General features: G+C 41.8%; 1 protein-coding gene across 3 annotated transcripts in view; it reads right to left on the bottom strand.

Annotated features, from left to right (window-relative positions):
• Window positions 1–13,053, bottom strand: part of OSBPL2 (oxysterol binding protein like 2) — a 98,994-nt gene that overhangs the window by 38,457 nt on the left and 47,484 nt on the right. For all 3 annotated transcript variants that reach the window (XM_054980131.1, XM_054980132.1, XM_054980133.1), the window contains one exon: window positions 328–463. In XM_054980131.1, coding sequence (XP_054836106.1) covers window positions 328–463 — 136 coding nt within the window. The remainder of the gene's footprint in view (window positions 1–327; window positions 464–13,053) is intronic.

Raw genomic sequence — 13,053 nt, 5'->3', positions numbered from 1 at the left:
TTCCTTAGCCTATCATTGCAACCATTCATTGTTCCTTTTTATAGGAACATTGTCCCTTCATTGTAGCCACTGTTCCTTTTTTTGGGATGAAAACTAACTAGCCATGGCCACTACAAGTGAGTTATATGGCACAGTAGCCTGAAAGCGAGGTGGTCATCTTGTTGAACAATAGCGTTCACACAACCAGGTGAAGCTCTTTGATTTTATTTAATAAACTAACTTTAGAAACACATGACTAATTGTAGTTGACTCTGAACGAGATAGTCCAGGCCAGTCAGATTTGAGAAGGTAAGCATGGTCAGCCCTGATCAGTACATTCTGGAATACCTGTGTTTCTTGATTCCATTCTCTTGCACCTGACCGTCTCCATTGTGTCTTCCAGTCCTATTGGTTTGGTGGATATCCACGTCAACTTTATGAATTGCTTCTGAAAATTCCCCTGATGAATTGTCGGAATCGAAGCCTGTGTTAAAAGAAGTACCCAGTTAGCGTTTACAGTGCCACAGTGTTGTTTTGGCACAAGAATGGTATGACAACTAGGAAAGGCAGGGATAACAAGGCAACATCGATATGAAGTTTTAACAAGTAGGTTATATGAGCCATATATCATTCTTTAGAAGACCGATGTTGTTCTACAAGGAAGCATCACATCCCTCGATATATGCGAGTTAGGAAGATCAGTCACTAGCACAATCAGGCCTTGTGTGGGCCTGAAAGCAACCACTATTAATTATCCATGACACCCCAATATGAAGGCACATCCATTGCAAAAACCTGAATGGAGTTACTTTGTGCTTGAATAGTTCATTCTTTTCTCGGGCAATTGATTCTGGCAAACATCTACAGCAGAAAGTTTTATTACTGTATGCAAAGTGCGGGTGAAAATCATTCAGGAGATAGGAAAGCTACTAGGACTTCTGCTTTAAAAGCAAAAGATTATATTAAAAATTGTTAGGGAGCTGAATTCATACACTGACTTGTGTTAATTAACTAGCAGTTGAGAGATGGTTCAGATATCACTTTCAACTATCATGCCTTTATGTTACCTGTTCTCTAAAGATTTCAGAGAAGACAGATTCTCCCACTTCTTTTTTATCTCCACAACCACCTTGCAAGGTAGGTTAGATTCAGAAAGAATTACTGGCTTTTCATCCAGTAAGTTTCATGGCTGAGTGGAGATCTGAACCAGGGTTTTCCAAGTCCTAGTCAAACTACATTTATACCCATAAGAATGCAGTATGCAGTATATGAACTGGGGATTCACTAATTTTTGCCAAGGAAGCTTCCAACATTTCAGAGTTTCAGAGTGTGCAAAAAACAGCTGAAACCAAGTCAGAACTATAAACTTTCCATTTACATTCTACATTCTTCGTGTGCCTAAGATTCATCTTGGAGCCCAGCTTCTTTATAACTAGGAGTTTAAAATACTTTTTCCAACACTGCCCAGATGAACTGCTCTGAAGAAAAAGGATTTGGAATCATAATATGAATCAGAACCATTTGGCCACGGAGCACACCTGCTCAACTTCCCTTGGTATATTACACCTCTATTAGTTTGGGCTTCAGCTTCTTTGTCCATAGGTATCATCACCTATCCTCCAAGCACATTATCATCTATTCACATCTTTTCTTCAGCTCCATTCATGAAACACTAATGAAAAGAAGCTGTAAGATCTGTGGGTTGAATATGTTTTGGAAATTAAGTGGGTAAGAGGTATCATTTCAGCTTAGTTTCAGGCCCTGCTGAGCCCTCAAAATGAAGAGTTTTAACACAGTAATAGAACCACAGAAATTAGACTATACTACACTGACTAGCTCCACTTTAGATAAGGTTGGTTCCTGCAGGAAGGCATTATCTTTGGATCTCAAAGATCCAGCAGGTTGACATGGATGAAGGTAGTCTCTTTTGGGTACTTTGGACCTAAGGTACTGTGGGCCTTAAGGATACTAGCACCTTAAACTGAGCACAGAACAAACTGGCACCTGATATAGTCCCAGAACGCAAGGGCGCTGAGGCCTCTATTAAAAGGACAGGACATTTTACCCCAGGCACGTTGGCGATCGTAGACATAAGGGAGGAAAAAAAGAAATCAAAGCAGAGGATATTGAACTTCCAAACACAAACCAAGAGCTCTTATCAAAATCCCATATAAAAAGAAATTAAATACTACATGTTATGTTCTTCCATTGCCTAGACATAAGAAAGCTATAAATCATCCATAATGGCATGTTTAATTCATGCCAACATTTATTATTCTTTGAAAGTACTATCATGGATAACAGGAAAAAGTAAAAACACAATTGCCTGCAATCTTGAAAATGAGGTGCATTTTCCTTTTCAAAGGCCTTTCCTGACATAATACATATAGACCACGCTGAATTTCTTAGTACTTTCTAATGAAAGAGTTGTTCTCCTTATACCTGAAGCATATCTCAGAGATACAAACCCACATCATTCTGAAATGGAAGTACTCATTAACAAGCCCCGCCATACCTCCACAAGTGACAGCAATAATGCTAGACTGCAGAACCAATTAAGTCCCCCTCCCTTTTGTGAAAGCTATAGGACCTTGTTCTTTGCAAATGTGGTGCAGAGAAGGCATATGACATTTTAGCAATTTACTTGGAAAGAATTTGACAGCATACATAAGCATCCTTCCACGCTGACAAGCCACTGCCTTAATATGGTTCTTACTTCACTCTCCCTGGCTAAGGAGCTGCAGTTAGACAATGTTGTCACTGCCTCTGTAGGCTGTATGGGCCAGTAATGTACTAAAAATGCTAGCTTATGCTGACTGGTGCAGAAGAGGCTACGTGCCCGGCGGAAGCCTGAAATCCAGGTACCACAGACACAACATGGCAAGGCTCCTAGATGAAATGGTGCACACTACCCCAAGAAAGGCGATCAGCACAAACACCGCAGGTAATATAGAGGAAAGCTGCACTTTTAGAATGAAAGCACTCACCCATGCTTTCTGCCTAGTCTGAAAAGCCCATGTATCCCCCCCCTCCTCACATCTCCAAGTAAATGGAACAAAGAATTCCAATTCAGCAGGCTGTCAAAGGGAGGAATTAGAAAAAAACTCAATGATACATATATATGAAAAGCAAGACTCGGGTCCAAAAGCACCTTAAAGAGATCAGACAGGCAGCAATTCAAATCTGGCAGGACTGCAGTACTATAAATTCCTGGATTTACTCTTAAGTATACCTTACCCAATTAACAAAAGTGGCATGGTTTTGCGCACTCTACCAACTTGTAATACTTTAGGATAAAATGTCTGAGTGTTAAAAATAAAGGGTTTAGCAAGGACCCCGGCTTTCACCTGGAACATGAACTGGAATATCCATATCCTTATAACATTCACTCAAGCTCCAGGCACTAAGAACATAACAGCAGCCCTGCTGGATCAGACCAGTGGCCCATCTAGTCCAGCATGCTGCCTCACACAGCAGCCAACCATCCACCTTAGAGGTTCAACAAATAGGGCATAGAGGCTGAGACCTTTCCCTAATGTTGCCTCTTTAAAACAAGGGAACATAAAGGGAAGCGACAAAGGGTATATCAGGTGGATTATCAGCAGTCTAATCTTGCTGGAAGGATGATGTTACACAAATGAGCTAAACCAATTTAGCAGAAACTTCTAAGAACCCTGATTGATACTAGAGAAGGAATGGTGCTTTGTGGATTATCCAGGTTTGTTACCGGAACTGGTCTCCTTGCAATAAAATGATTTGTGGGGGAATTATCAATCAAGCAGAATGGCTATGCGAGAGGGGTAACAAGTGGGAAATCTCCACCAATTCCTACCAGGTCCCTTCCCAAAGTAGCAAACGAGACTGGTTCTTAAGGTCAAACAAAACTTTTATTAAGAACAAAATGGCATGCACATACACTCACAATTATTGGGTAAAAATAGTTACACACACTCACACAGAGTCCTAGGAAGCTAGCCAGAAATTGGGAATAGAGAGAGAGGGAGCAAATATATCTACCTATCTGGAAGAGCAGGGAAGTCCGCAGAGAAAGAGCTTCAAACGCCCAGCGTCCTTGGCTAAGAGAGCAAGAGGCTTAGGATAAACCTCAAGGGAACAGTGCTTGTGGATCTGGAAACGTGTTCAATGAGAGAGAGGCTTAGGGAGGTGACCCTAAGAGAGCAACGCTTGGACTCAGGGAACGTGCACGATTTGAGTGAGGCCAGAGCTCTACCTTTATAGGTAAAATGTACCCTGAGGTGGAAGAGCCCACCTAGCCATTAGAACAAAGGCTCCAACGGTTAGTTCCTGGATTTTACAAAAGGTTTGAGTACCTTGATTGGTCGCTGCCAGGGTGTGTGAAAGCAAATGCAAAACATGTTCTAGTGCTGCACAAAAGGAATAGTTTGTTGATAAAGTCCACCGGAGCTAAGTTAATGAGTGTAGGTGGGGACTGTACTTTCCCAGGAATAACTGTATAAACTTATGAATGCCATTGGATTAGCTCCTCAATCAAGGACGGGAGATCTCATCACGGAAGAAGGGAAAGGAATGTGTTAAGTGGGGATGACTCTGCGAGACCTTTGTTGCACTGGGCACCTTCGGGGCCAGAGAGACTGCAAGTCCAATCATTCCTTAACCACCCTGCATTCCTGAGTGGCATTCCATTTATGCCGGGTTCTCCCAGGCGGGACTCAGCAACTGTTAGAGGCTCTCTAGTGGCAATACCACAGCCATTTTAACTCCAGAGGCCTGAACATCTTTAATATCACAAGCAGCCATATCCAGGACTGCTTACTAAAATGGCGGAGGCCGATCTGACCGCTTACAGTTTCACTAAGCTTTCCTCACCAAAGGCCCATCCCTCCATCAACAGCAGATGTTTGTGATCCAAGGGATGTTTGTGATCCCAGAGAAGATACCATTTCTCTTGCTTTAGGTATTTTTTCTTGTTCTGTGGCCTCTATACAGCTGAATTTAAGGAAGGGCCATGAATCAGTGAAGAACACCTTCTTTACATGTAGAAGGCCTCAGGTTCAATCTATGACATCGCCAGTTAAAATGATCAAAGAGTAGGAGATCTGAAAGATCTCTACCTAAAACTCTGGAAAGCTGCTGCTGCCAGACAATACTTATTTTGACAGGCATTAAGCTTTGTTAAAGGCCATTCCATATAATATATTTTACAGAACACATGTTTACCATCACAGGTAATCCAATCTAACCCTCCAATGACGGTTATGTGTGTTCACAAGCATGCTTGTCATGCTCTTACTTTATATGTTCACACATGCATTTAATTATAATACTAGAGGCAGCCTAATTTTTCAAAAGACTACCACAGATTTGTTTTAACAGGATAGCCAGAGACGATAACTAAAAGCTTGAGAAAAAGGTAAATAATTAACTGCTTTTCAACGCAATGGTGCTTTGCACAACCTTGGAAAGGTATAATAACTGCACTGCAGATAGATCCACCAGTGCAAATGCCGAGGTTTCCCCTGTATATCATTTTCAAGGCACTAAAAAAATGGCATTAACTTTGATCAAGCCACTGTTAAAAAACAGTTGATTCAGATCAGAAATCAACAGCTTTGCAACGCAGTACAGAAACATCAATCTGTTTTTATCTTGTCATAGACCCTTTAAAAAAAAAATGAAATCAACTACTCAAAAATGTTACCTGCACAGATGTGTAAGCAAATACCTTGCCTATTCACAAAACACTTGAGCATATGCAATTAAGACTTTCTAAATGAAAACGGAACTATTGAAAATAACTAACACTGAAAAGTAGCAAGGAGTCCCATTTACCCTCCAATAACTTGTGTATGTGTTTGGAGGAGGGGGAGCTCAAACAAAACCATACTATTTCTAACTGCAGGTAGAGACAGGTGTCTATCTGAAAGAGAAACAAACCGTGAGCAGAAGCCATTATAATGCTGGGGATAAGCGATGTGGACATTTATTTATTTATCTTTAAGTCCAACTTTCTCAATAACCCTCAAAGAGGGTTACACAAAGAGGATAAAATTAATATGATCAACAGCTGGAATGCTCAAGCAATACAATAGTGTGTGGATAGCAGAGATCTAAATACAAGCAGGGCTTTTTTTCAGCGGGAACGTGGTGGAACGGAGTTCCGGAACCTCTTGAAAATGGTCACATGGCTGGTGGCCCCGCCCCCTGATCTCCGGACAGAGGGGAGTTTAGATTGCCCTCCGCGCCGGCGCAGAGGGCAATCTAAACTCCCCTCTGTCCGGAGATCAGGGGGCGGGGCCACCAGCCATGTGACCATTGTCACCCAGCATGATTTAAAATTTAAAAACCTCCCCCCTTGTTCCAGCTGACCCAAAGTGATGTCATTGTGCAGTCCCGGGAGCGTGCGTGCACTTTGTGCACACGCATGTGGTACCAGGGGCACCACCTCCCACCAAGAGTTGCCCCCTGTGCTGGCAACCCACTGAGTTCCACCACCTCTTTTCCCAGAAAAAAAGCCCTGAATACAAGCATAAATCTGAATACAGAACCAAAGCAGTGCAGAAATAAAACAAGCAATTTGAAATGATGCAGAAACAGTAGAAGTATACTAACAGCGACAGTGTAGTATAGAGTCCCGTCATCTCAAGCATCTCCTTACAGCACTGCCCTATTGCCTGTGTAAAAAAGCTCTCTTGAATAATTTAGTTGTGCAGAGTTTGTGTAAAGCCAGGAGAGCTTTCCTGACCTCCTCAGGTAGGCCACAAGGTGGGAGCCACCACAGAGGAAGTGTACGTACAGGCAGCTGTTGATTTTGCCCAGCTGCAGGGGGGTATCTGCAGAAGGCCCTGTCCAGATGAGCAAAGCTGCGATGGTGGAGCAGAGGGAGAGGTGCGTTCCTGCAGATATGAAGGGTCAAAGGCAACAAAGGGCTTTGCACGCAATAGTCAAAACCTTGAACTGCGCTGGTAACTGATGCATAGCCAACGGAGTGACTGCAGAAGGGGGGGTTATATGCATGCTTCACCTAGTGCTAATTATAATAATCAAGCTGCAGCTTTTTGCACCAACTGGAGCCTCCAAAACTGACTCTGAAGGGAGACCCATGTAGTTTGCATTATAGCAGTCTAGTTTACATGTTACCATGGCATGGATCCAGGTGGCCAAATGAGCTGCGTCAAGGTAGGGGGACCATCTTCCAGGCTAGCCTGAGTTGGGAGAAGGCCTTTTTTGCAGTGGCAAAGGTTTCCCAACCACCTGACAAATAACAAATGGTGGTGGCTGTGGCTCAGTAGCAGAGCAACTGCTTGGCATACACAACATTCCAGCTACCAGTTTCAATCACCAGCATCTCCAGTTAAAAGGATTAGGTATGAGATGACATAAAAGACCACTACCTGAAACTCAGGGGAGCAGTTGCCCCGTTTGAATAGACAATATTGATCTTGATGGACCAGTGGTTTGATTCAGTAGAGGGCAGCTTCACATGGTTAATATGTGAGCATCTTTTAGAGACTGGAGGTTAAAGGAATCTGTAACTTAAATGGCCAGCAGCTAGACTTTTCTGGACATTTAAGCAGGATCCAGTAGGAAAGAAGGCAAGATCCTATTGATAATTAACACAGCAATGGGTAATTTGTCTAGCTAATGGGTAACGAATTACTGTGTGATGTTTCCAATACAAAACAAAAAAAAGCCAACAGCTGGTAGATATTAATATTCTGCTTCCATAAATGTAGCTTGCATTCTCCAAAACTAAGGGAAGGAAGAAGATACAAGTCCATTTTCTTGCTCTTTTCAGTTTACAGTGGGGAAAAACTGTTCTACAAAGCCTCTCACAATGCAAATACATTTCATATAGAGGACTTATAGAGCAACTTTCTGGCTCACCATGAACTACTTCATGCACACTCAAGAGGATAGAGCAAGATAGGTAGCCATGTTAGCCTGTCTGTAGCAGTAGAAAAGAGCCAGAGTCCAGTAGCACCTATAAGACTAACAAAATTTGTGGTAGGGTATGAGTTTTCGTGAGCCACAGCTCACTTCTTGTCTATTTCATGGTTCACAAAAGCTCATACCCTACCACAAATTTTGTTAGTTTTATAGGTGCTACTGGGCTCTTGCTTTTTTCTACACTCAAGAGGAGATAACCAACAGAGATTAAGCATATTCCCAGAGCCTGGTTGTAAAAGCTCATGGATTGCACAGTCTTCGGCTCTGGAGTTCTAGACTTGCCCAGAGTTCTACGGAACCTTAAGTGGTACCCTTTTGGAGTGTTTGCTTAGTTCCATCTGAATTATAATTAATGGCTGTGACTAGATAGAGTTAAACACTCTATTCTCCACATGTGCATGATCTCCTTACACTGAAAACCAGTTTAGAATAAAAAGCATGCCTCTCCACCACCTCCTACCCCCACATTTGACAAGACAGAAGGAAGGAGGAATCTGGTATGCTCTTAAGGAAATGCAAGTTTCGAAAGACCATTTTGCTTTTAGAATCTATGCAAGTAGGTTTCAGAACAAGACAAGGGCTGGCCAGTTGTTTATTTATTAAAACTTAATCCCACCCTTCCTCTTGGAGCTCTCAACAGTATATACAGTTCACCTCTCCATCATTTTATTCTCACAGTAGCTCAGACCCAAGGTTATCTACTGAGTTTCAAGGTGAGTGGGAATTTGAAACGAGGCCTTCCTGGGTCTCGTCAGCACTCTTACCACAACTCCACACTAGCATTTAAAGGGCAGCAGCGCATTAATACTTATAACATGGGTCATTATTGCACAACTGTACCATGCAATCAATAAAACATTATGCTACTCCAGGTAAGGTCAGATGTTTATCTAAAAAAGAAATGCTGAAAGGGAGCCATTATACTACCGGGGAGAAATGAGCCAGGCCATTATTACAAGATGGAGAACTGGGCCCCACCCCTTCCCAAGATTAAAAGCTACCTATATATGAATAATAACCAGCAGTTAATAACCAGGAGCTGGCTACTGACAATCTCAAGACTTAAATGGGGCAAATGATAAAAACAGCAGAGATTTTAAAAATGATTTCTATTACCCCAAATTTGGCTGACATTTTAGAAGGTGTGAGATTAAGCACCAACATCAGAAAAGTGCCTTTAATATCATTTTCTGCCATGCGTCTAGATTCTATCCTTTTCTTAACAGCTAACACACACGAGATTTGCACACGTATACCACATACACAACACACCTGAAAATCTGTACTCTTTACACCGAATTAACAGATGAGTTGGTTGAGCACTAAACAATCTGAGAGTTGACCAGTAATGCAAAACGCAGGCAAGGATAGCTGCTAAACTTTTCCTATGCCAATTCAGCAAGGGCTCTACTTAGAGATGTAAAAGCCTGGGGAAAAATGGAGCAGAAGTAGTTTTTGTTCTCTGCACCTCCTGGAACTTTTTGGAGAGCTATGGAAAAACTCAAATGAAATATTTTCTCTTTTTGCAAAAAGTGAAATGCCATAACACAAAGTTTAAATCCTTCATAGTGCAAAACATGAAAATTTCAATAGAAGACAATAATTCCTGTGCGTGCCACAGACGTACACAATTATCTTCAAGGATGTATTTTAGTTTGTGTATATTTTAACATGCATAATATTTATATACTCGACATAATTAGAGTTAATGGTTATAAAGTTTTGTTGCACAAATATGCTCCTAGTCGCAGCATATATAAGCCTATCCAAATAATACACTCTTCTGTTAGCTACAAAACTATTTTCAATGTTTTCCCTTACCATGCAGGTAATAAACGGAAAAACACATGCTTTCTGGCATCACAGGATGCAATAGTTTGTACTGCATTAACACACTCTAATATTGGATATATTTGTAATCTCGCCCGCAGAAAACTTAGCAGTCCAGGCAGTTCAGGGTTGATAATGAAAGTACTGCATATATTTCTATGTTTTAATCCTTCCTCCCTCAGTTAAAAAAATTCTATCTCCATTTGCCCCCATTTGCCAAGTGCACTTGCTTTCCAACACGGTGACAAAAATATGGGGAAAAAATCCATTTTGAATCTCAGTGAAAAGGTGGACCATAAATAACATAAATAAATAAACATGAGACATGGGAGTTTTCAATGTAGACAACCCAGGTCAAATGAATGTTAAATTAAAATCTGCCCAGATACAAGTTTAAGGGAAAGAACACATAATCAGATAACCCCACATCCAGAAATGAACACCGCTGGAAAAAATAATATAAAATGTGTTCACATTTAAGTAACTTTTATGTTGCTCTGAGTATTCATAACAGACAAGGCAGACTGGAGAATAATGAATCCATGTTGTTATGGAGGAGCAATGAGGAATATAATTCCCTTCACATATGCTCTTTCATACCCAGATAGCCAGATCATTGAGGTTGTGTATACATGAAGCAACAAGTGACAGTGAGGGAAATTAAGGAATCGATTCTGATTCATAGAGTAACTACAGACAGTAGGTTACAAGGTAGAGAAAGACATTTGCATGGGATTCTGACCCAAAAAATGCACTCACGGTAACAGCAACAAAATCATTCATTTAAAACAAGCCCAAATAAATATTTTGCAATTACATGGGACGTGTGTGGTAAGGTTCCCAACGTGAAAAACAGATGGATTTTAAAGGGGAATAAGGGGGAAATGGCCTGGAATCCCATTTTCTGTGGGAGTAGGGAATTTTAGCATGGATTGGGGGGGGGGTGTAACAGTGCCTTTATCACAGTCAAGGTTCAGGTAGACATTTGAGGCAAGGGAACTTCTTGGAGGAAGAGAAATCATGAAAAGGGGGTATTTATTTAGAGAGAGGGAGCTTGGAGGACTGTTGGAGGCGAGAGATTAGGAAGAAGGCTTGGATTCTGTGCTTTGGAAAGACAAAGAGAGGGGGAGAAGAGGGAGAGACAGCATGCACAAGGTAAAAAGGGGAGTCATACAATGCCTTATATAATAGTTTAGATGTGGTCTTATTGTCCAGGTACAGCAGTTTGGTAGTGAAGGCAATTCTTGGAGCAATGATCTGGTTCCTTTTGCTAATTTAGCTCTTGGGTCTGGTGCCCTGTGCTATATGGAAGTTCAAAAATTTCCTCATTAAGAAGAGCTTTGGGGGCTATGCTGATTAGTGACAGGAGACGGCTCCATCTTTGCTCATTACCTCAGGAAGGTGGCTTGATTGTCCTATCTGAAGAAACAAGGTACATATGCTGGAACATTTGCTAACTGCCTCACAAGTTCTGCTCACTCTCACAATCTCCGGTTTTAGGGTGATCTGGAATCACAAGACAAGCCCTTAGGCAAGTGTCTGTAAGGGAAGATCTTGTCTCACCAATCTGTTAGAGTTCTTTGAGGGAGTGAACAAACAAGTGGACAAGGGAGACCCGATAGATATTGTTTATCTTGACTTCCAGAAAGCTTTTGACAAAGTTCCTCATCAAAGGCTCCTAAGTAAGCTCAGTAGCTATGGGATAAAGGGCCAAGTCCTCTTGTGGATCGAAAACTGGCTAATTAATAGGAAACAGAGAGTGAGTATAAACAGGCACTTCTCACAGTGGAGGGTGGTGAGCAGTGGGGTGCCACAGGGGTCGGTATTGGGTCCAATGCTTTTTAACTTGTTTATTAATGATTTGGAATTGGGATTAAGCAGTGAAGTGGCTAAATTTGCAGATGACACGAAATTGTTCAGGGTGGTGAAAGCCAGAGAGGATTGTGAGGCACTCCAAAGGGATCTGTCGAGGCTAGAAGAGTGGGCATCCATGTGGCAAATGAGGTTCAATGTAGCCAAGTGCAAAGTAATGCACATTGGAACCAAAAATCCAAAATATAAATACAAGTTGATGGGGTCTGAACTGGCGGAGACTGACCAAGAGAGAGATCTTGGAGTCATGATAGATAACTCACTAAAAACGTCAGCACAGTGTGCGACTGCCATAAAAAAAGCTAATGCTATGCTAGGGGTTATTAGGAAAGGGATTGAAAACAAATCAGCCGGTATCATAATGCCTCTGTATAAATCGATGGTGAGGCCTCATTTGGAGTACTGTGTACAGTTCTGGTCACCACACCTTAAAAAAGATATCATAGCACTGGAAAAAGTACAGAGAAGGGCAACTAAAATGATTAAAGGGTTGGAACACTTTCCCTATGAGGAAAGATTGAGGCGCTTGGGGCTCTTTAGCCTGGAGAAAAGACGACTGAGGGGAGACATGATAGAGGTTTACAAGATAATGCACGGGTTAGAGAAGGTAGAGAAAGATGTGTTTTTCTCCCTTTCTCACAATACAAGAACTCGTGGGCACTCTATGAAATTATTGAGCAGTCGGGTTAGAACAGATAGAAGAAAATACTACTTTACACAAAGGGTGATAAACACATGGAATTCGTTGCCACAGGAGGTGGTGGCAGCTACAAGCATTGCCAGCTTCAAGAGGGGACTGGACAAATATATGGAGCAGAGGTCCATCAGTGGCTATTAGCCACAGGAGATAGATGGTATTCTCTTTGTGGGGAGGTGGTGCTCTGTTGTCTTGGTGCTGGAAGGAAGGCAGTGGGAGGGCTTCTGGTGTCCTGGCCTCACTGACAGTCCTTTAGATGGCACTGGATTTCTAGCCACTGTGTGTGACAGAATGTTGGACTGGATGGGCCACTGGCCTGATCCAACATGGCTTTGCTTATGTTCTTATGTTCTTATGTCTCACAGCTTTTGAAGGGAACCTGATGTTATTCTTGTTAATTTTATGTCCTATGTGTCCTTTTCTAGCTAAAATGGAGTCTCCCCAATATCCCTTTGGCATTGTACGATTGTGGGCTTATAAGGGGGCAACAGTCCACTGGGAACCTGATTCCAAAGCCCAACTCAAACAAAGCCAGTGGGTGATCTTAAATCAGTCCCTAATACACCTCACAGGGTTGTTGCAAGAATAAAACTTGATAACTGCCCATGCACACCACCCCAAGCTCTTTGAAGGAATAGCAGGATATTTTTCAAAAAACATAAATTAAACACAAGTAGGAGTTAACCAGGTAATCTACTGGAGAGTGTCTCAATGGTACAACACACTTTTTGCATGCATCCAGAGAA

The sequence above is a fragment of the Eublepharis macularius genome, chromosome 5, assembly GCF_028583425.1.
Source record: "Eublepharis macularius isolate TG4126 chromosome 5, MPM_Emac_v1.0, whole genome shotgun sequence".
Lineage (NCBI taxonomy): Eukaryota > Metazoa > Chordata > Lepidosauria > Squamata > Eublepharidae > Eublepharis > Eublepharis macularius.
Note: the sequence above shows the minus strand (reverse complement) of the source record. Positions and strands in the feature narration are given on the sequence as shown.